General features: G+C 44.1%; 1 protein-coding gene across 7 annotated transcripts in view; it reads left to right on the forward strand.

Moving 5' to 3' along the window:
• The window catches only part of LOC138717805 (PR domain zinc finger protein 1-like), a 99,853-nt gene extending 84,967 nt beyond the window's left edge, over window positions 1-14,886 (forward strand). For all 7 annotated transcript variants that reach the window (XM_069851660.1, XM_069851656.1, XM_069851654.1 and 4 more), the window contains 4 exons: window positions 2,048-2,300; window positions 9,813-10,921; window positions 11,233-11,361; window positions 11,785-14,886. In XM_069851660.1, coding sequence (XP_069707761.1) covers window positions 2,048-2,300; window positions 9,813-10,921; window positions 11,233-11,361; window positions 11,785-12,360 — 2,067 coding nt within the window. In that variant the 3' untranslated portion in view covers window positions 12,361-14,886. The remainder of the gene's footprint in view (window positions 1-2,047; window positions 2,301-9,812; window positions 10,922-11,232; window positions 11,362-11,784) is intronic.
• Window positions 14,887-21,364: the final 6,478 nt, after the last annotated feature.

Here is a 21,364-nt window from a genome sequence, read left to right on the forward strand (position 1 = left end):
AAGCAGGTGATGTGTTTTCACATTCACAAGGCTACAAAATTGGTTTTTTAGCCAAGTTTTTCAGGAGCTTGTATCTGGCATAGGAAGCAATGGGTACGCCAGCCCTAGCCCTGCCAGTTGCTAATAAAGTGGCAAACATTAGCGAGAGGGTTTGCTAATCGTATTGCAGGACATTCATATATTTCAGTGAGAAAGATGACATCATTCTCACGATGCGATTTTAAGCCTTAATGCAGAGGGATCCTCAGAAATAATATCCTAGGAGCCATCTAAGCATCGTTAAAGTCTCTGTTGTAATCCCTTGATTCATTCAAGACACGCCGCTGCACTGAATATGAATTCCTTCCTAGGGGTCTGAAACAGGCTTACATATGCAAAGGAAATTGTGGGAGATAACTTCCCACATGTTATTAAATGCATCCTGGGCTTGCTGGCAGGAGTGGGAACATCTGCTGCGCGCACCGGGGACGCTGCCTGCTCCTTGCCCGTGCGAGGGGAGCGGGGCTGACGTCGTTTCTGGGAACCACGCCGTGACTCAGCACATCTGCTCTCGCCTTCCCCAGAATAGGTGGGAGCCTGGTGGGGTGTCTTCGCCCCAGAACACGATGACCAGCACTAGCCGTGGAGGGCCAGTTTGGGAAATCATGGCAGGCGTCGAGTGCTGGAGCCCCATGTTCCTGGAAGTTTGCGAGCCGGGCTGAGCCGAGAAACCCAAAGGCTCCTCTTGGTGCAGCACAACTCGCCTAGCTCCCTTCCATTTTCTCATAACAAACACACCGCAAAATCTCTCGCAAGCTGCTTTGATGAGGCCACATGTATTTCCCCCTTCTCGGTTTACAGGAAGTTACTCTTAAAGAAAGTGATTCTGGTGTTTATGGCCCGCATTAAAGGGCCAGGCTGCCTTGCCCCTGTCCGCTGGCAGCTCTGTCTAGAGAAAGGGAGAGATCCCAGCTGGACGGCGGGTGGTCACAGGGCGCACTGCCCAGCCAGATAGGTGCGAAAGACAGTGGTGTGAACACAAAGGCAGGAACACACCACGGAGCGTTTTCCCCTCCAAGATAAGCTTTCTCTCCTTTGGAAAATCATTTCCCGCTCAGTGAGGTGCATCACTGGTGCAAGCTGCTACCACTTCTGGCTTTTGCGTGGTCATATGTTTTGTGAAACCCAGGAACCTAGTTCTGTCTGAGAGTAGGGGATGTGTCTTCAACCACCGTGTCTCCTGGATTTTTTTTTATTTTTATTTTTTAATAATTCTCTTACCACTTCAAGAAAAAGTAACTTCTGTCAGGGGTTGGGACTTCTCTCCCCCTAAGCTTCCGAGGCGTTTATAGATTCGTGTTTTCTTTCCCCTCGGCAGACAAGACAGAACATGTCCTTTGACAGAAAAAGTGACTTCTCATCGGCTGGCACTTCTCCAGGTCTTCGTTAAGTTATGGCAGGTGAAGTTCATCTTTGCCTCGCCCAGCCTTTCTATAAAAGGGCTACAGTCCAACTATGAGCAAGTGTTGCTTTAGGACTATAGGGGGGTGGAGGATGTTTGCATAGTTTAAACCTTTGGGCGGAGGTGGTAGGAAACTGCAAGTACAGAGGCCATAGAAAAAAGTGAGAAAGGCTCTGACGTAGCACAACCAGTCAGTCTTATACACAGGTGACTCAAAGCATTAATGCAAGCATGCACTCAGACCTGCAGTCATTAACATTACCCACTTGTTGATCATAGCACCGGGAAAAGGGCTCTAAGGTAGACTATTGGCACAGGAAGAGTGCTCTCTATTTCAGATTTTGTGTCCGATTTGTCCATACTGGCAGAGACACAGGCTAAGTGGAAATGGAAAAGGTGACTGGACTTATATTTGCATAAGCATCTCTTTTCCTAATACAGAGGATATCAGAGCTGGAAAGGTGGGAATCCAGCTTAAATTCTTATTTCAGTAATGCCTTTTTTTTCCTTAAAAAAAAAAAGCTTATCATTTTTCCCCTCTGGACTCCGCATACGTGTTGACTATTTTGCATATATATACTCATAGGCACTTCGTTTCTATTCCAGATCTATTCAAGTGGTGAACTTCACCACTTCATTGACGGATTTAATGAGGACAAGAGCAATTGGATGCGTTATGTAAACCCTGGCTACTCTGTCCAGGAACAGAACTTGGCTGCTTGTCAGAATGGAATGAACATCTACTTCTACACCATCAAGCCCATCCCTGCCAACCAAGAGCTGCTTGTGTGGTATTGCCGAGATTTTGCGGAGAGACTGCACTATCCCTCCTCCAGAGAGCTGACAATGATGAACCTCAGTAAGTGGATTACAATATAAACAAGGAATGCTAGTAATGTCTCTTCTGCCTATATGATTTAATAATAAGTTGTATGATTACACAGCTGCATCATCTGTTGTGTCACAGTAGGTAGCTTGGAGTGGAAAAGAGGAATTAAAATACCCAACACAACAGAATGAGTTCCTTGTGCCCTTTCAAATGTAAACAGATTATAAAGAATCTGAACAGTTACTGGTTTATAATCTGAGTCTTACCTGATGAAATTCTGGACCGACAGCCTGAGTACATCCTCTGCTTTCAGAACTGTAGGATGTTGGTTCACTCTCAGGCTTTCCCAGTCCAGATCTCTTTGTGCATAGAGCATATTCTAAAGGCTGTCCAGTCATGCTCCCAAAGAGCTACCCTCACTGTACAAGGAAGTAGCCATGTGCCATGACTCTGTCTGGGTGTCTAACAAAGTATATTTTGAAAGCATGATGCTCTTTGAGCCTTTCATCTGTGCTTACTTATCTTATATGGGAGCAAAGCTCATGTGGTCTTCTGATCTCGTTACTTGTTTTTTCAATACTGTGTATTTTGATCCTGTTTCTTGGCTCTGTATCACAGCTTTCATTTTCTGTTAAAAAATAATGGCTCTGGGAGCAGGGGGAAGAGGTATTTTCAGGAGTTTATCTGTTTCCCTGTGGTTTCTGACCATTTCCAGCCTCAGTCGTTTACTCATAACTAATCACCGCCTAGCACGTAATCCTGAGCCCCTTGAAGAGAAGGAGAGATTCTTGCTGACTTTTCATTCGTCTTCTAGGCTGCCTCCCCTCCTGCTAGCTGCTATGAGATAGAGGAGAGCATTCTTTTGCTCTTCTGCCAGCACCTACATTTTTTTAATAAAAACGGCTATTTGCTGTTATTTGGCAACAACTAATATCAGTGTTACTTCAGGGGTTGTTAGAGCTAAAATGTCACCCCACATCATGACAATAATTAGATTAATCAAAAGTACATCTGTCCTCCACGGACATCCTTTTACCAGTTTTTGGTCTGTCCCTACTAAGTACAAATTACAGAAGAAAATTTGCTCTCTCTTAGTGGCAGAAGGAAGAGAGGGAGGGGATGTCCTGTGCTGCTGTATTCCCTGTTCGAAAAAATATCTCACTGATTATATCATCTTCACGCATATGTCATTTCACTGCTCACTGTGCAGTTTTATTTCCTGGTATGATGATCTGTTGGCTTTCCAGTGGGACGTGCCAGTATGTCAAGATAACAGCATTAAGGGCTCCTGTGGATGAGGAGTTTACTAAGATCCAGACATTTGGCCAGCAGCTAGGAGGAAACACAAATACAGCCTCAGTTTCCTGCATCTGCTGGCGTCTTAGGTTGCATGCAGAAGCAGTGAGGAATGTATTTGTAAAGTGTCAACTAATTACCTGGTTACTCTTGCTCAGGTCAAAACTGAGATTGTTTGAACATGTGCAGAATTGTGCATTTTAGAAAAAGTCAGTTTAATATATGGATTTAAAGAGATGGGATCTTGAACAGCAATTGTGTAGTTTAGGCTTAACATTTGAAAGAGCAATCTTTCCAGATGCTGAGATGGAATTATCCCTTATCTTTAAAGATAATTTTGTTTAAACCATTTAGAAGTTTCCTGTTAGCCCCCTCCACCAAAAGAAAATAGCAGTTCAGAAAAATGAGAAAAAAATCTCACTTTTTTGTTTACCTTTTCCCCTCATCTTTGTGACAAACATTTGGGTGCAAGGTCAGTTAGGCCAGAAACCCTACAGGTACCATGAAGATTGATTCAATGCCCTTTCTTTAAAAGTATGGGAAAAAAATCCATAGGTCTCCAGAAGATGCTTATTTGCTGAAGGCCTTGTAACAACAGACCAAGCAGGAATGTTTTTTCCAGCATTAGTAATGGAACCAGATGAGTTTAAAGTGAATGTCAACACCATTTCGTTTTCTTCCTCTTCCTCCCAGGCTACTTCTTCTAGTTAAACCTAAAATTAGCGAACATCCCTAGCACAAACCTGGCCAAGGTGCCCTCACACTGCATTAATCTGTCAATAAATAATTGTCCCCAGAGAGCTAGGATCCTATGCCCGCTGCATAGCCTGCTGCATACATGAGGCTTTGACCCAACAAAACATCTTAGTACAGACTTGCTTGAGGGGACCCTCCCCACTGGTCTTCTCCTCTACCTGCAGAAAGTCAGGAAAGCCCTCTATGGTCAAATGAACCGCTAATAATTTGGTGTTTAAAGTGACACAGCTTCCCTCAGTGGAGCAGGCGAGCATTGCCACCTCTCCCAGCTCCTGACTGCTGGTTTTGGCACCCTTTGAGAAAGAGGGAGGGAAGGTTGGGATCCAGGTTCCACCACAGGCTGAGGTCAGTGCTCCCTCCCACTGGGACACGCACCAGCATGAGTGTGGGACAGCAGCAGAGCCAGCCCACTGCTGTGGTGTGTTGTGCCCAGCTCCCTCCCTTCACCGTGTCTTGGATGCGCAGAGCATGCCACTGCCTGCGGGAGTTGTTGGAAGAGCTGTGCCTTGGCTGGTCGCCCAGCCTGGCACAGGAGAGGCTGCCTGGGACACACACCAATGGAGAGCTTCCAGTGTGACCTCAGTTTTGCTGACTTAAAATATAGGTAGCTGCTTTAGGTGCCTCAGGGGTTCGGGGATCACGGTCTTGAAGTTCAGCACCTCAGTTCCTCTTTAAGCACTTGAGCAGGATGGGCCTCCAGGGAAAAAATGTATCAGAGAATTTCTCTGGCTTTATTTCCTGTAATTAGTGGCCTCAAAAATGAGAGAACTACTACTTTAGAGCATAAATATATTTACACATCCACATATTACATCTATTTGCCTCTGTAACAGCAAACTTTCAAATTAAAGGTAACTTCTCTGGCGTTAGTCCATTTGTGCCGTAGAAGGAAAGCATCCAGATTCAAGACAGCAATTAGGCATGTACTTAGTTATGGGTTTAACCCTGTACTCTGTGTTTTCTTGAATTGAGGCCTTTGACCCAGTCCTTCAGACGCTGAGGCACACACCTACCTTCATGACCATGATTAGCTCTGAGTGGAGCTACGTAACTTGGAGTGGATGTTGAAGTGCCTGCAAGGAGTTGCACAACAGTGGCGGAGACTCCGCGTTATCCCAGCACTGGGATTTCAGTCTCATTTCAAATGATCCCCTTCTCCTTCCTGCCTGTTTTGAGGCCACTGGTGGTGTGTTCTGTCAAGATTTGTGAAATGTGCTTAATCTCATCAACTGGGCCCTCGCATTCTCTTTTAGTCTGTGATAATCTAGGCATTCAGACTAGCGAACAGACCAAGGAAATCTGCTTCAGGGTCCCACATAATCTAGAATTTCATTCCTGCCTCATCATAGTAGCATAATTTTGGGATGGAGGGTGGAGAGAGTAACATGGTTGTGGTTTTTTTTAAAAAAAAAACAACGAAAAAAACCCAATACAATTGCTTTGACTCAGGACACGACTAATTGATAATAATGTTGTGTATTGCAATCATATGATGCAACTTCCTGCTGCTCATGTCGTGTTTGTCTCCTCAGTCAAGTACAGGCAGGTGACATCTTCTTTTGGTCAAGCTTCAGAAAAAAAAGTTTGAGTTGGGGGATGACAATTTGTGCATTTAAAAAATATTTGAGAACTAGCAGATTTAATGTATAATTCAGTATTTTGGATTCTATGAAGATTAACTTTTTAAAGCTTTCCTAAATGTGATTTATTCTTTTTTCTTCCTGCTGGCGCTGACTTACTGACTGTCAGCTAAGTCCTGCTGCTCGCTTTCCCTTTTGCTTATGGGCAGTTTCACTTTCTGGTCTTGAAGCTTTTCTGTTTGGGTTGAGAGGAAACATCTGCGCTTGTTTAAAAAAAAAAAAACCTCTTGGAATCTTCAAAAGGGCTCAGGAAAATTATTTTGAAGTGATATGAGGGATTGTTTTCACAAAATCAGAATTTGGGGGCTAAAGTTGACTTAATACTGAGGATTATTTGAAGGATCACTTAAGAACTCTGAGCAAAATGTTTTCAAAGGCATGTCACCCTGCCTTGGACGCATACAGAAAATAGATTATCAAATTATATACTTCTAAATGTTGGTCTCCATTCTCATTTTGAGTGGAAACGCTCTTTGTTTTGCCTGCTTCACAATTTCGAGGTTCTCTTTCTACTAGCAAAAGAGGTCCTTAATTTAGATCGAAAATGTGAATCGGCATAATTAAGCTGCACCACTCAAAATGTTCAGTACCGTCTCACTCCTGAAATTACTATTGAGCTTACTATCTGCCTACAACCATTTTTCAAGTTTTTAGAAAAAACATCATTGTTTTATCGAAGTCTTTCTCCTGCTACAGCTCAGAGCACAAGAAATGAGAGCAATTCTGTGGCTATGCAGCAGTCTGTAGCTGGAACACCCACACTGGAGTAACTTCAGGCAGCCTCTGTGCTCAGTTTTTATTAACACTTAAAAATAATGAGAGTTTTGTTCCTTTTCCTCTTCCACACACTAATTTCAGATCTGAGCAAATAATCTGCTCACCTCTCTCAGAAGTGGATCGGGCTTCTAAAGAGGCACGCCTGGGACTTACTTTCTTTTTTTTCCCCCTTCTCCCTTCAGATCAGTAACTTACAAAAGCAGTTACACTGTTCTTGTTTTGACATGAACCTCTCTTCTATGTGTGTTTCTGACCACAGCAACTAGACAGATCTTGGAAGAGTATGTGCCTATATTTAGTGTGTATATAGGTATGTATATGGGGGGGTGAAGGAGAAATGCATTTTAAGAGCAAGAGGGAGACATTGTAATCAGTAAGAACTTAAATCTAAAATCAGAACGTTTAAAAAAAACCACATATGAAATAGATCTACTTTTGAAATATGCTTCCTTTAAGAGCAACAAGAAAGGTTGCAAACTCCTCATCTGTTTGAACCTTGGTTTAAATTCACCTTTAGTATAAAATATAAGAACCTCTTCTTGGACCCCAGCATTACCTTCTCTTATTTTAGAAGGTGTTGACACACTTGTTTATGTTTTGCTCACTCTAGGTTCCCAAACATCCCTTGTGCACAGGTAATAGCGGAAGAAGCTAAGAGGGGATTTATGGAGCAAAGATAGCTTGCAAACTAAAGTGAGCTGTCACAGTTAGACTTGAAAAATAATATTTAAATATTGTGTTTGCACATTGAAATTAGTAGGAGGGGAGGCTTTACCAGGAACTTTGAAGGGAAGGAAAGAACAATTATCTCCAGTCTGTCAAGTGGGGACACGGGCCTGTTGCACAAGGGAAGTTACATTCTTGTTCTAAGCTTCCTTTCTGTCACTCACAGGCTTGTTCTAGCACATAAGGTCCACACCCTGATGTTTAGCCTTGTGACAGTAGGGGACGTTCCTCCAGCTGAAGTGTCCCCAGTTTCTCTGTCACTTTTCCAGCAACACCAGCACTTGTCCTTCCTCTTCCCCTCCCCCCAGATTTTTTTCTTTTGAAAAGTGTCAATTTGAACTTCCTGCTCAACAGACCCCACTGAGAAACTGATATGGGCCTGATAAGGTGGTATTTATTTTTTTTTTCTGCCGCAAGGTTTCACAAGTCTCACTTCCCGCCCTCCCCACCCCCAGCTTTCAATACTTCCCAACACTGATAACGTCACCAGGAATGTTTGCTCTGAGACACTGGCGTGGTGACAGGCAGCTGATAAGAAGATGATTTTATCTACAATGCCATTATGGAGCTTCTTAGACCCCTATGTTACACCCAAAAATCTGGGTGGACATTTAGAAAATGAGTTACCAGTCCATGGATACAGATAAAATGAGAAAAGTAGATTATTTTTAATGCCAGACAACACAATACACTATTAATTTGTTTTTGAAATATCTCTGCATTAAATAGCATAGAAGTAATTGGGAAGCACATTTATGTGTGTACATGCTTGCTGTACAACACAATCTATGTTTTATCGTAAACATTTTAATTGAACATAACTGTTCAACTGCATTTTGTTGCAACTTGAAAATACACAAACTACCTACCTATCTCAAATCAAATTTGCTTGCTGCTTGTCTAGTACCATTTGAAAAGGGATGCTACTGAACAACTGGTTGCTGTGAGTAGGAGCATGCTTTGAAAGCAGCTGTTTTCTGGGATACGTTTAATAAATGACTGTTTCTTTGCCTTATAGGGTAATGTGGCCAAATGATAGGTTCTGTCAGGGTAGTGAATAGTGAAGCAAAGAATCTGCACTGAAAGCCATGTGGTCATTACTGGTTCCCGTCTTCCTCGCTGGGTTCAGCTGGTCCTCCAAAAATCAGAAATAACTATTTCTCATCCTGGTTAGTGAAGTAAAAACAGTTAGTCACAAATGTAGATATTTGGCGAAAGGGCTGCAATACTTTCGAGTCACATATCTATCAGTGTTGATTTGTACCTCCTGATGGAAAACATTGCACACAACTAACCACAAATACAAAACCTTCTGGTAGTTTTTCCCCTACAATAAAATATGTTACAAGTCATCATCATTTCAAGATTATGTAACTATTAACTTCAGGAGATTAGATAAAAGTAAACTGCTTTTTCTGTTGAAGACATCTTTCAGTGTACTCTTTGTGTTATACTGTGTCCAGATAACAAGGTAGAGGCTTTGAACGTGAATAAAAGTGTATGCGTTGAACTGATTCAAATGGAGGCTGGCTTCTATTTTCTTCTAAATGCATACTTCTTTTGCCTTTTTTGTTTTGTAAGTACATTTCAGCTTAAGCTGGAGCCAACTAGTCTTGCTTTCTTTTGCTTTGCTTCAGCGTTTTTTTATAAAGTACAGCTGTAAGCAGAGGAGTTTTGCATAGATTGAATGCCACAGAAATCTGCAGTAAATAGTCTGCTTTGTTGTAGATGTTCCTAAGCAGTATATTTAATGAGTAATGATCTGTTTACTGATGGAGAATACCTTCTCTTTGAAGAAGGCTTTCATCCTAGCCAGCCATGGTTTTTTTGGTACTGTAAGTAATTGAACTGGCTGGTGAAGGGACTGCTGTGGTTTGGCAAAAGCCGATTTGTCATGCCTTGTTATTTTACTGAGAAACATTTCTGGAAGTTTGTGTTCTGCAAAATCCTTCTGTTAAACCTGTGTTGTGAACAAATGTTTGTTACCGCATTTATTAGAATTACTGCTTAAATAGACATTGAACAGTGAAGTTAGTCAAAGTTAATGGGAAAGAAAGGTGAAATGGGTTTGCAAAGCCAAGGCCAGCATTCTGCAAATGAATCGTCATCCAGATCTGTGTATACTGGCTGGTGTCCCTTAGATTAACAATGCTTTTAATTAACCGTTAATATCAGCAGGCATTTCTTCACACAGAAATTTTTTTTTTTTTTTTTGCGAGTTAAATGATTGCTCATCTCTGAGAGCAGCCCTTCCTTCCCACTAAACTTGTAGGAGTTGGATTGTGTTTGGACAGAGATAATGATGGTGGCTTATCTAACTAATCATTGCCTTGTCTTTGTATTTCAGCACAAACCCACGTTAATCCAAAGGAGCACAGTGCTGATAAAGATGAGCTCTATCAGAAAAGTATCCCAAAGAGGGAGCACAGTGTGAAAGAAATCCTGAAAATGGAATCAAATCCTCCAAAAGGAAAAGACTTTTTCCAGACCAACATTTCACAAGTTACTCCAGAAAAAGACTTGGATGATTTGCGTAAGAACTATAGCCCAGAGAGGTGTTTCTTCCCTCGAGTTGTCTACCCTATCCGACCTCACATTCCTGAAGACTATCTGAAAGCTTCCTTAGCATATGGGATGGACAGACCCAGCTACATTACTCACTCACCCATCCAGACATCTACGACGCCAAGTCCTTCCGGGAGGAGCAGCCCAGACCAAAGTTTAAAAAGTTCAAGCCCTCACAGCAGTCCAGGGGTCACGGTTTCACCTCTGGCACCTACTTCTCAAGAGCACAGAGAGCCGTACTCATACTTGAATGGATCGTATGGTTCAGAAGGATTGGGGTCTTATCCTGGATATGCACCCCCTGGCCACCTCCCACCTGCCTTTCTACCGTCCTATAACCCTCACTACCCCAAATTCCTATTACCTCCATTCAATATGAGCTGTAATAACCTGAGCGCTTTGAACAATATCAATGGCATCAACAATTTCAATCTCTTCCCAAGGATGTATCCTCTGTATGGCAACCTGCTCAGTGGAGGTAGCCTTTCACACCACATGTTGAACCCCACCACCCTTCCCAGTTCATTGCCCAGTGAAGGAGGCCGTCGATTGCTGCAGCCTGATCATCCGAGAGACTTCCTCATACCAGCACCTAACAGTGCCTTCTCTATCACGGGCGCTGCTGCCAGCATGAAGGACAAGCCATGCAGCCCTACCAGTGGGTCACCCACGGCTGGTACAGCAGCCAGTTCAGAACACATAATGCAACCTAAACCTACCTCAGTGGTGTTGGCTGCCACCGGCGGTGAAGAAGCCATGAATCTCATTAAAAGTAAGAGGAATGTGACCGGTTACAAAACCCTCCCATACCCACTGAAGAAACAGAACGGGAAGATCAAGTATGAATGCAACGTTTGCTCCAAGACCTTTGGCCAGCTTTCCAATCTGAAGGTAGGCAGTGGAGAATAAGATACAAGCCTTCCTGGAAGGCTGGGGCTTCTCCTTCCCTGTAGGCTATCTAGGAACGCTAGGGCAGGCCTCCCTTGCACGTTAGGTTATTTATCAGTCTGGGCTTAATGTGGCACCCCCCAGCCAGAAAGCATGGTTGTAAAGACACTGTTTTAATACTAATGTCACCTAATTAGCTAGATAACATTGTATTTTAGCAATGAGAGTCTTCTGCTAACTTCAGGAAACATCTGAAAGTACATTTGTTACAGTACTGGAGACTGCAAATTGTCAATTTCTTTGTTTCTCTGTAGGTGCATCTCCGTGTACACAGTGGAGAGAGACCATTTAAATGCCAGACTTGCAATAAAGGCTTCACGCAGCTGGCTCACCTCCAGAAGCACTATCTGGTACACACGGGAGAAAAACCCCACGAGTGTCAGGTATGTAACACAGCACAGAGACAGCTCCCCTTGGAGGCCTGAGGGACGGCAGGGCTCATGCACACCCCGTATAGCGTGCAGGGAGGGCTGTGCAACAAACTCTCAGCTCCTCAGACAGTATCGCTGAGGAGACGGTATCGCAGCCTTTTCCAGCCTCGATGCAGCAGGGTCTGTGAGACACCTGGGTGGCCTTTAACATGCTAGAGCAACATCTGCCTGATATGGTTTTGCCATCAGCCATACTCAAAATGCTGTTCAGCAATATTTAAATAAAAAAGGTGGGGATTTTTTTCTACTTGTGAGAAAGTGTGAAGATATAAAAAGCTGCCATTTCATCCTGCTGTCTCCCCCTAGGTGTCTGTGATTTAAACCATAAATTCCCCTCCCACTCATTCACTGTTTCTCTGCCACCCCCCATGTTAGGTTTGTCACAAGCGGTTCAGCAGCACCAGCAATCTCAAAACCCACCTGCGGCTCCACTCCGGAGAGAAGCCTTACCAGTGCAAGCTCTGCCCAGCCAAATTCACCCAGTTTGTGCACCTGAAGCTGCACAAGCGTCTCCACACCCGGGAACGTCCCCATAAATGCATCCACTGCCACAAGAGCTACATTCACCTCTGTAGCCTCCAGGTCCACCTGAAAGGCAACTGCCCTGTCGCCCCTGCTTCTGGCCTCTCAATGGAGGACCTGAATCGAATCAACGAGGAGATTGAGAAGTTTGACATCAGTGACAATGCCGACAAGTTGGAAGAAGTGGAGGACAATATCGACTTAACATCGATCGTGGAGAAGGATATACTGGCCATGCTCAGAAGGGAAATGGAAGGAGCTAATCTGAAAGCATCTCTGCAGAGGAACCTGGGAAACGGACTTATCTCCTCAGGATGCAACCTTTATGAATCGTCAGATATGTCAGTTATGAAGTTGCCTCATGGTCACCCACTACCTCTGTTACCTGTAAAGGTCAAGCAAGAAACAGTTGAACCAATGGACCCTTAGAACATTTTGGCAAAGTGATTTTTTTTTTTTATTTATGACTTGGCAAGTCAGGGTGCCTGTAGCAGTTGCTTGTATATAGTTTCAATGCTGCAAAGCAATCTCAGCTTACAGTAGTTTCCCTACGCTCTCCAGCTGAAAGAAGGAACTCCAAAGTTACTGTTTTCTCAGGGCATAAAAAGAGGCAAAGGACTGTACATTGCCTCGCCAGTTCCTAAAAGACAATCATCTATCCATAATTATTTTTTCAATGATAGTACTTCATAATTTATTATGCAATTAATCTTTCTAAAAGCAATAATTAGGAAAATGTTTACAATGACTGGAAAATTCATTGTAATTTTTACTTTAAATGTTTTTATTTTTTGTTTTATGGCCATTCTTTGTAGATATTTTTTTCTGCACATCTGTTTTAAGAACCTAAGATTGGGGTTTCAGTAAATGTGTTTTATGTACCAATGTCTTTTAAACAAATGTGGTTTTTCATATTGCCAAAGTTGGACATTTGACTTACAAAATCCTAGATCCGTTAGTTTGAAAAAAATGCTGTGTACTTTTGTGTGCAAATCACCCCACTGGGAATTGAAAAGGAAAGAAAAAAAAAAACAACAGAGTAGCAGCAAGCAGGGAAGAAACTGCTGCCCCTGCCTCTCTTGGGATAGGAGAGAGATTCTACTGCCTGCAGCTCTACCCAGAACAGATGTGGCACAGCAAACTCCTACCTGCCATGGACAATACCCCAGATTTTTAGAAAACAGCTACAGCCCCACACGTTGTCATGTAACTTTTTGACCAAAGGAATGCATCAGCTTGAAATGGCTCTTCCAAAATAAAATCTCATTTACATTCTTCTGTTTCCAAAAGCAGTTTAAAAGCAAACATACAAATATTCTTAATGTTCTGCCTAAAAGGAGGTTTTTGGCAGACTCCTTTTTTGTTTTGGCCAGAGCCTTCCGGGGATTAAAAAAACCCCAAATCCGTCAGACTCCCTGAGAAAGAAAGGAGGGGTTCAGTTTTACTTGTATTTTCCTCTCCCACTTTGCCTGGGTAGAAGTGGGGAACAAAGTCCTTTCCTGGCACATACATTTTTCTTCCTTCCTGTACGAGTCAGATTTTTCTCAGTATTTGTGTTTGTACATTTTGTCGTTAATTTAATTAAAGAAGAAAAGGGCATTGCAAAGTTGTTGAACAACAATTTACCTCAGTGCTTGTGTCCAGTGGTGCAGACAATGCTGTTTTATCTAAATGCTTTGCTACTTTAGAGAAGAAACCAAAATGTGCACAGGGAAAGATAGAATGCACGTCCTTTTATCTTTTGTTTTGCTAAGCCCAAAGATGATATGGTGACATTTGAGGTGTAGCAAAGAATACATGTATATTTATAGATATATTTATACCACTATACTATATATGTATATGTATATATATTTATATCACTTAAGTTGTGAGCCAAACCATGTAATAAAACCTATTTTTCATCTAAGTGTGAAAATCAAATGTTATCCACGTTTGCATATTACCAATGACCTCAAAACCAGAAGGATGTACTAAGGCATTTACCACTTGCAAGCACGCACGCACCCCTGTCCAGGCAAAGCCTGAACGTGCAAACACCTTATGTGATGACATCACCCCCATGTGGCATCTCAGCAAATTCAGTGGGAATGACCCAGTTCGCAGGACGGGGGTCATCAGGCTCCTGCTCTCCAGGCAGTGTGTACTGGGGGAAGGAGGTGGGTGGTCAGCAAACAGCCAGAAAATGTAACTGAAAGAACTTGAAAAGAAGCCAAATATGACCCGTGCGTGGTGTGTTCACAAAACACGGCAAAATGCAGGATAGAAGTTAGTTGGGATGAGCCCCTCGTCTTGTTTTAACGAGACATTAATGGGTTGCCTGCTCAACTCACATAAATATAAGTAGCATTATCACACACCTCCCATCTGTCTGTAGCTTTTTATCTGGTTATATCTTACAAATTTAAAAATAGCCCACTTCTGCAATCCAGAATTCAGCAATCTTTTTTCTCAGCATACTTCATTTTAATGCCTTCTGTTAAAAAAACACCAAACAATCCTGAAAAGCAAGTCTCTCAACACAGCTTTTGAAGGACTACCGTTCATTACATTTCCACTCCTGCAAATTGTGAGGCTGACATCTTTTAAATGTAGCAATAGTTCATAAATGTAGTACTTGTAGGATAAACCAAAGTATCACTACTCTGTCACTGGACACACACTTTTCCTATTATTTGCCTGTAGTGCTTTCTTGTATTTGATACAAATTTTACAAGAATTTATATGCATCAGCTTTAAGAATTGTTACTTCTCTTTACTGTTTTCCCCTTCCCTTAGAAGTTTTACATGTGAATGTAGCAACAATCAACAGTGTTTTGGGGTTGGGTTTTTTTGTCTCTCTTAAGAAAGACTGACCAAAGTTACCAGGCTTTTTACTTTGCTAGAACAACAAACTATCATATGTTTACGTATTGGTTTACATTGTTATTTATGTGCAAATTGTCAAATGTAAATTAAATATAAGTGTTCATTGCTTTACTGATGCTTCCCTTGTCTTCAATCTCTCTGCACTGTCCGCGTGTGCAGCCTTCTTGCCTTCTTACGGGGCGCTTTCCCCTCCCAGCCGCAAACACACCGTACACTGAGAGTGATGATGTCTCTAACAATGCTGACTTCAGCCTTTGTGGGTTCTGATTTTCCATGACTGAAAGTTGCTAATAGCAATGTCAGAGCTGAAAACCCTGGCTTTGTTAATTATGTCGCTCTCATCTGTTTTAGCCAATACTTTTTTTCCCCCCAAGAATTTGCTTCAATGGAAATACTTGAATGCTACCTGCTTTGCAGATATGTGACCAGGGCTCTCATTTACATATTTCCAAATGATTGTATTTCTGGCCTGAAACCCTAACCACTGGGACCACAATGACACACTCAAAATGTCAGCATGAGACCACTTAGTCCTGTATCAGCATGGTGGGAACTGCATTCAAAACAAATGTGGATCTATTTTCGCGGCTCACCAGCAAGATGCGAATGCAAACTCAATCCAGAAGAAGGTCAAGTGTCTGTTCTTCCACCACCACTTCAGCCAAAAAGTAACAACAGGCCAGGAAGCCCCAGAAAGCTAATTCAACATTTGCTACTTTCATCATTTACCATGAGATCTAAACCAGAGAGGCCATGTGTTGCCCCTGAATGTTAAAGAAATAATGTTTCTACTCACATTGAGACACTCAGTGCCATATGATGTTCTAGAAGTATTTCTCTGTCCTCTTAAAAATCTCATTTAAACATCTGTCTCAAGAATTTGAAATACTGCCAACACTGAACTATGGAGTTAAGAAAACCAGAGCACTGTTGTCATAAACGTGCCAAAGGCAGCATGTTATATTCCTATATTAGACAGAGATATTGCTGTAATATTTTTTTTAAAAAAACATAAGATAACCGTTACTGCCATAAATCTTACTTCATTATTTGGCAAGGCATTACGTTGTGCTGGAGAGTTATGTCCTGGGGACACTTGTAAGCTTTAGAAGATGTTTAATAAAACGCATTACATAAAAAGACAATGCACGTTATAGATCACAGCCTCGTAAGGCTGAGCCTGGCAGCTGCTGCATGGGTTTCTGGCAGCCCCCAAGCCACCTGGAAGCCATGAAGGTGTGTATTGTGACCAGAAATACAACAGATCTCAACCATGGCAACACCACCACCAGGTTGGCTAACTGAGACAGCGTTAGCAAGGTGCAGCAGTGGGAAAGCTCCTCGTTTTGGGTGCTGCCATAAAATGCAGCCCTGTAAGGCCACCTGCCCCCGGCACAGAGCCAAAGGTTGACTGAGAAGGAGGGCTCAATGCCCACCTTGCTGCCGCCAGCATGAAAATGTTGGGGCACTGAATGTGATGTGGCCAGGAAGGCAATGTGCACTTTCCTTCCATGGTTTTGCCATCTGAGCTGCCTTGCCATGGGATGGGGCAAATTACAGCTGAGATAGACTTAAACACAGATTTCAGGAGGATTCTGCCCTTCTGGCTGTTTTATAAAGCTTGGTGTGTCTCAGCTGGGTGCTGCGGGAGACACCGCTACTTGCCAGTGTGGGCAATTACAACCCTGAGGTTGAAAATGAAAAACATGACTCACTGAGGGGGTATGAGCCCTTCGGATTCAAATCAGCGGCTGCCAGTGTATGGCTGCATCCCAACACGTGCTGGGATAGCGCTCCACGCAGGACAGGACCCAAAACCTGTACTGTCATTGGGAGGCTTTATGTTAGAGCAAGAAAAATAGTTGTGGCTGAAATTAAAGGAAACACTTGGCTAATTACTGCATGAGCCGGGGCTGACTGGATGCGGTGCAGCTGAGGAATGCATGTGTCACGGGGCAGGTATCTGAAAAACACAAGCTGTCATGGTGGCCTAAGAAAAACTCACCGACAGCATTGAGGTAGCTGCCCTGGCACTGAGGCAGAGGTCTCCCTCCTCCGTGTGGAGTCAGGGGAGACTGGTAGGGGAAGAGCAGCTGCCTGGGCTGGGATGTGGAGGCACAGATGGAAGTTTTGGTGACGTCAGCACCAGGAAAACACAACTTCTTGTCAAAGACATGACAGTTACCAAAACCACGGGTGTTTAATTTTTCCTCAGATGCTGAAAAAGGACCATCCCACAACCGGTATCTTGGATGTCATTCCCATCCTCATGAGCAGTGACTGGAAGTTCTAGCAAGTAGCATGGTTGCACACCCATCAAGGTCACGTTTGCACTAACTGCAGTCAACAGCAGAAGGCTCACAAGTCTGCAACACGCTAAAGGACTCTGCTTTTGCCCATTTTTAGAAGAGGTTGGGGACGATTTCTCTCCTCCGCAATTCACAGTGGTGGCTGAAGGGAAGAGGAGCCACTAATGCTCACTGAGCCCCCGCTGCCTCGGTACCCACTTTGGATGCAAACTTGTATTCTTGTCCTGTGGTAGAGGAGTCAGATGTCAGTTGCTTAAAAATGCAGACACTGCCTTCTGCTTCAAAGCCAAGCGTCCTCACCTCCACCATGACAGCTCACAGTTGGTGGTGCTTTTCACTTCCAGGTAGCGTGGGCTCAGCTGGCTCAGGCCACTCAGCTTTGCAAATGTCAGCCTGGGCACAAGCTCACCTAGAAAAGGCACCTGAGACGTAGCTTGGGCTCCTGAAGTGCTTCCTCACATCCTGTCCTGATGTTGCCCGGCCACTCATGACAAAATTCTCACCAGCATGCTCTCCTAGGACAGGGCAATGCAGCCGCTTGCATCAGCCGAAGCCCTGTGTCTGAACATCTGCCTCCTGGCACTTCATAGGCACCTGCCAGCTGTCACATCTGGCCACTAACTGCTTTCTGGAGCTGAGGGTTGAACAGACTGGCTGCCATGAGAGGTAGGCTGGGACCTTGAGCAGAAGCCCAGCAGCAAGGCAAGGAGCTACAAGTCACTGAGTGGGTGGCATGTGCCCCTGGGAGGAGACCCTCCTTGGCGGGGACGCCTGCAGCTGAGAGGGAGAAAACTCCAGCACAGGGCATACGTGAAGTTCTGCTTCTTTTTGATTCCAGGGGATGGGGCAGAAATCTGTGCCCAGAGCACAGGGGAAAGAGGCACAGGTGTATGCATGGGGCAGAGATTCTTAAAAAGACATGCTTGTTTCCCTGGGAAAGAGAGAAGGATGCTTACTGCTTCCTGCCCTGCAAGCTGGTGGCCAGGCACCCTGGTGGCATGTGGGCGCATTAGCCCTTCCCTCTTCCTCTCTGGCTGCTGCGTGTGGAGAGATGGTTGAGATGCCAAACCACTTAGGTAGGTGTGACCAAATAGCCCTATTGAAGGGAGCCAAACCAGTATGACTTCCTTATTGTGCAATGATTAATAAAGGCCTTCAGCTCTTTTTTACCATTAATTGTGAATAGGCAAGTCCTTCATCATTTCCTTATCCAAGGACTGAGTGAGATTCCTTACAGCATTCCTGCCCCACGGAGTCTGCACTGTGCTGGGAAGTGATTCCTGCAATATTGAAACCATGCACAGAAAAATCAAAGGCTGAAGACCACTTTCCCAGTTCACCCATGCTAAGGAGCCTGGACTTATCCCCAGTGTTCCTGTCTTTACCACAATTTACACGGTACATCCTAATGTATATGAGTGAAGCAGAGAGCAGCTTTTGGGCAGGAAGAGGAATGCAGGCAGGAAGAGGAGTACACAGTTTTTGTGATATTATAGACTTGGCTCCCAGCTTCCCTGCAGCTTTCCTACCGCAATGCTTTCTGCGTGAGGACTGTCCCTCTAAGAACCTTTGCTTTCCCCTGTCCTCAGTCAACCTTGTGTATTCAGATGCCCTTTTTCTTAAAAAAAAAAAAAGGACAGGTTTTTATTGACAAGATTTGCTCCTGTTGTCAGCCTCCAAGCGCCACACAGAAATTCTTCTTGGCATTAGAGCTTTAGTAAGCAGGGAAGATTTTATTTCTTCTGGCTGTGCTGGGGTCGTGTCCCCAGGCAGGGACACAGATACCCAAGCTGGGTGGTGTCCCTGAGAGTTCTCACTTTACTCACTATTTGTCACGAAAAAAACAAAAGTTAAAAATGTTGTAGAAACTGCAACCAGGTGCAAAAGGGAGCAAGGATACATAAAAAGTGAAAATTTGCCTTTTTAATAAACCGTTACAAGTGAGCTGGGTGTTTAGAAGGGAACACACACTGGTGGTTATAGTCATTCAGAGAAGATTTTGTATGTATGCATGTGTTTTTAATGAGATCAGAGTGTGCAGAATGGGGCTCCTTTCCTAACCTATATTGCAGCAATTTGTGCATGTCTGTAGCTGTGGGTGTTATGTGCTTTCTACTCTGAGTGGTAAGTTTCAGTTTGATTCTGCTCTCGAGAGCCGTGGGGACAGTTTGCACTCACCTTATCAAGACAGAATCCAAACAGATTCATGGTGAGCCCAGCCCCCTGACACTGCAAACTGAGAAAACATGCAGTAAGCACACAAAAATGAGTGAGGCGACGACCAGAGCTTTTTTTTCTCACCAGAGCATCCCAATTGGCCAAAACGCTCTCGCTCGGATCAGCGGGGCAATAAGCTGCCTCGAGAGCAGCAACCTTAGCACCACCCCAAGAGGCCCTGGCCAGGATCCCAGGAAGCAGAGTCAGGACCCTGGAGCTGGGGCTCTTTCTCTACATCCCTGCTACCCTAAACCCCTGCACCATCTTCTCTAGCCCTCTTTGCCAATGCCCCAGTGCCGAGGGCCTGTCCTGGCCCCATTGACTGGGCAGCCACAGGAAGCCCTAGTCCATCCCCTTTCCTTCCCAGGCTGGCCCTGAGCAAGCCTGGCTGTGAACTACTGAGCAAAATTGTGCTTATGATTAAAGGCAGCAGCAAGGGAAGGGAAGGTACTATCACAGCCCTTTGGAAGTGGCTCTAGTTTGTCTCCAAATACTTGTGGTCTTAACAGTAACCCCTGTGCTCAGTCATGGACCCGATTTCCAAATGAGCATTTCTATCTCTACATCTATTTACTAAAAAAGCTTGTCTTTTAGACCACACACCAATGCCCATGCTACCTGTTCTACCATCCCCAGGCGGACTGTGATCCAGATGTGCCGCACCTCCTCCATCCCTGCACCTCCTGCCCGGGGGTCCTGTGTGGCCACCAGCCCCATGGCAGCAGCCCCAGTGATCCACCACCCTCAAGAAAAGCTGGTTCCCTGCAGAGACAGACCCCACAGCAACCTCAATAGCTGCTGCTGAAATCTGCAGAAAGAAGTTTCCCTGAATCTGGAACTGTTCAGTATGAGTTCAGTATGGTTCACCTGGGATGCCCAGGTTCCTCCCACCCTCCTTAGGTGCCATGAACCACAGTTCACTGGAATGCTTGCTCACAAAATATTTGAGTGTTTCTCCAATGAAGTTATGACCTACATAACAGCCAGGAGCTACATGCAGATTTCCACCCTCCTTCAGATCTCCTTCAGGTTTTTAATCCCCACCCCCTGGATACAGTCATTTTCTGCACAGTCACTTGTCTTGCTTGAGCTCACAAAGGAGCTCAGAAGATAAGGTGGAGCATTGGCTGCAGGTACAGCTCCCTCTGCCCTACTATGTATGAGCAGTTCAGGCTCCTTCAGGGCAGAAGCAATGTGGCACAGGCCCTTCTGCTGTCTACAGGGGGAGGGATTAGCATCCGTGTTCTGCTGGTGAGCACCTGGCAGAGAGGCAGGCTGAGGAGCTGAAGGTGCAGACTGTACTGAAGGCACTGTATCTTCTCTTTGCTTTCCTTCAAAATCTCATCTACGTGTCCAAACTAAGGAGGTCAGAAAACAAGCACCCTCCCTGACCATCAAACTCCTGAAGCAGCACACACTCCTGCAAAACACTAAGAGCCTTGTTGGATGTGAATATCCTGAATCCCAGACCTCTGCTTCTGGCCATCTGCCTGCTGACTACCTCTGCACCCATTAGCCACAAGGGAATATTTCAATTCCATGTGCATCTGATTCCAAAAATACATTCAGGGATGGACTCAGACACAAGAATTCAGCTGCAGGAACTCATATTTTCCTTATTATTTTTTCATATACCCCTCTAGTTTGGGTACTTAAGTGTGGGAATGCCTATCAATGCCGTTCCTAATGCATTTCTTTAATTAATTCTCAGTGTAATTGAGATGAACCTAAACACTAAAGCAGAGATGTGCACCTGTGTGGGGGATTGTATTCAAGTTTAAGCTTATCTTAACAATGGACATTTAAAAAACCTATTTTTTTTAATCTAGAAATTTCAGTATTTCAAGGCCAGAGCTAAGTTTTTCAGGAAGGACAGAGACCCAGGTGCCAAGATGGCTGGGTTCAAGTTTTGCTACCTTCACTTACTGGTAGCAAGGTCTGGAACAAGTCAGTTGACCTTCCCATGCTGTGCCCAACTCATTTGTAGAACAGGAACAAGACTTGTGCAAGTTGTGGTGAAAGACTAATATTTGTACCTT

The sequence above is a fragment of the Phaenicophaeus curvirostris genome, chromosome 2, assembly GCF_032191515.1.
Source record: "Phaenicophaeus curvirostris isolate KB17595 chromosome 2, BPBGC_Pcur_1.0, whole genome shotgun sequence".
In the NCBI taxonomy this organism is placed as follows: domain Eukaryota; kingdom Metazoa; phylum Chordata; class Aves; order Cuculiformes; family Cuculidae; genus Phaenicophaeus; species Phaenicophaeus curvirostris.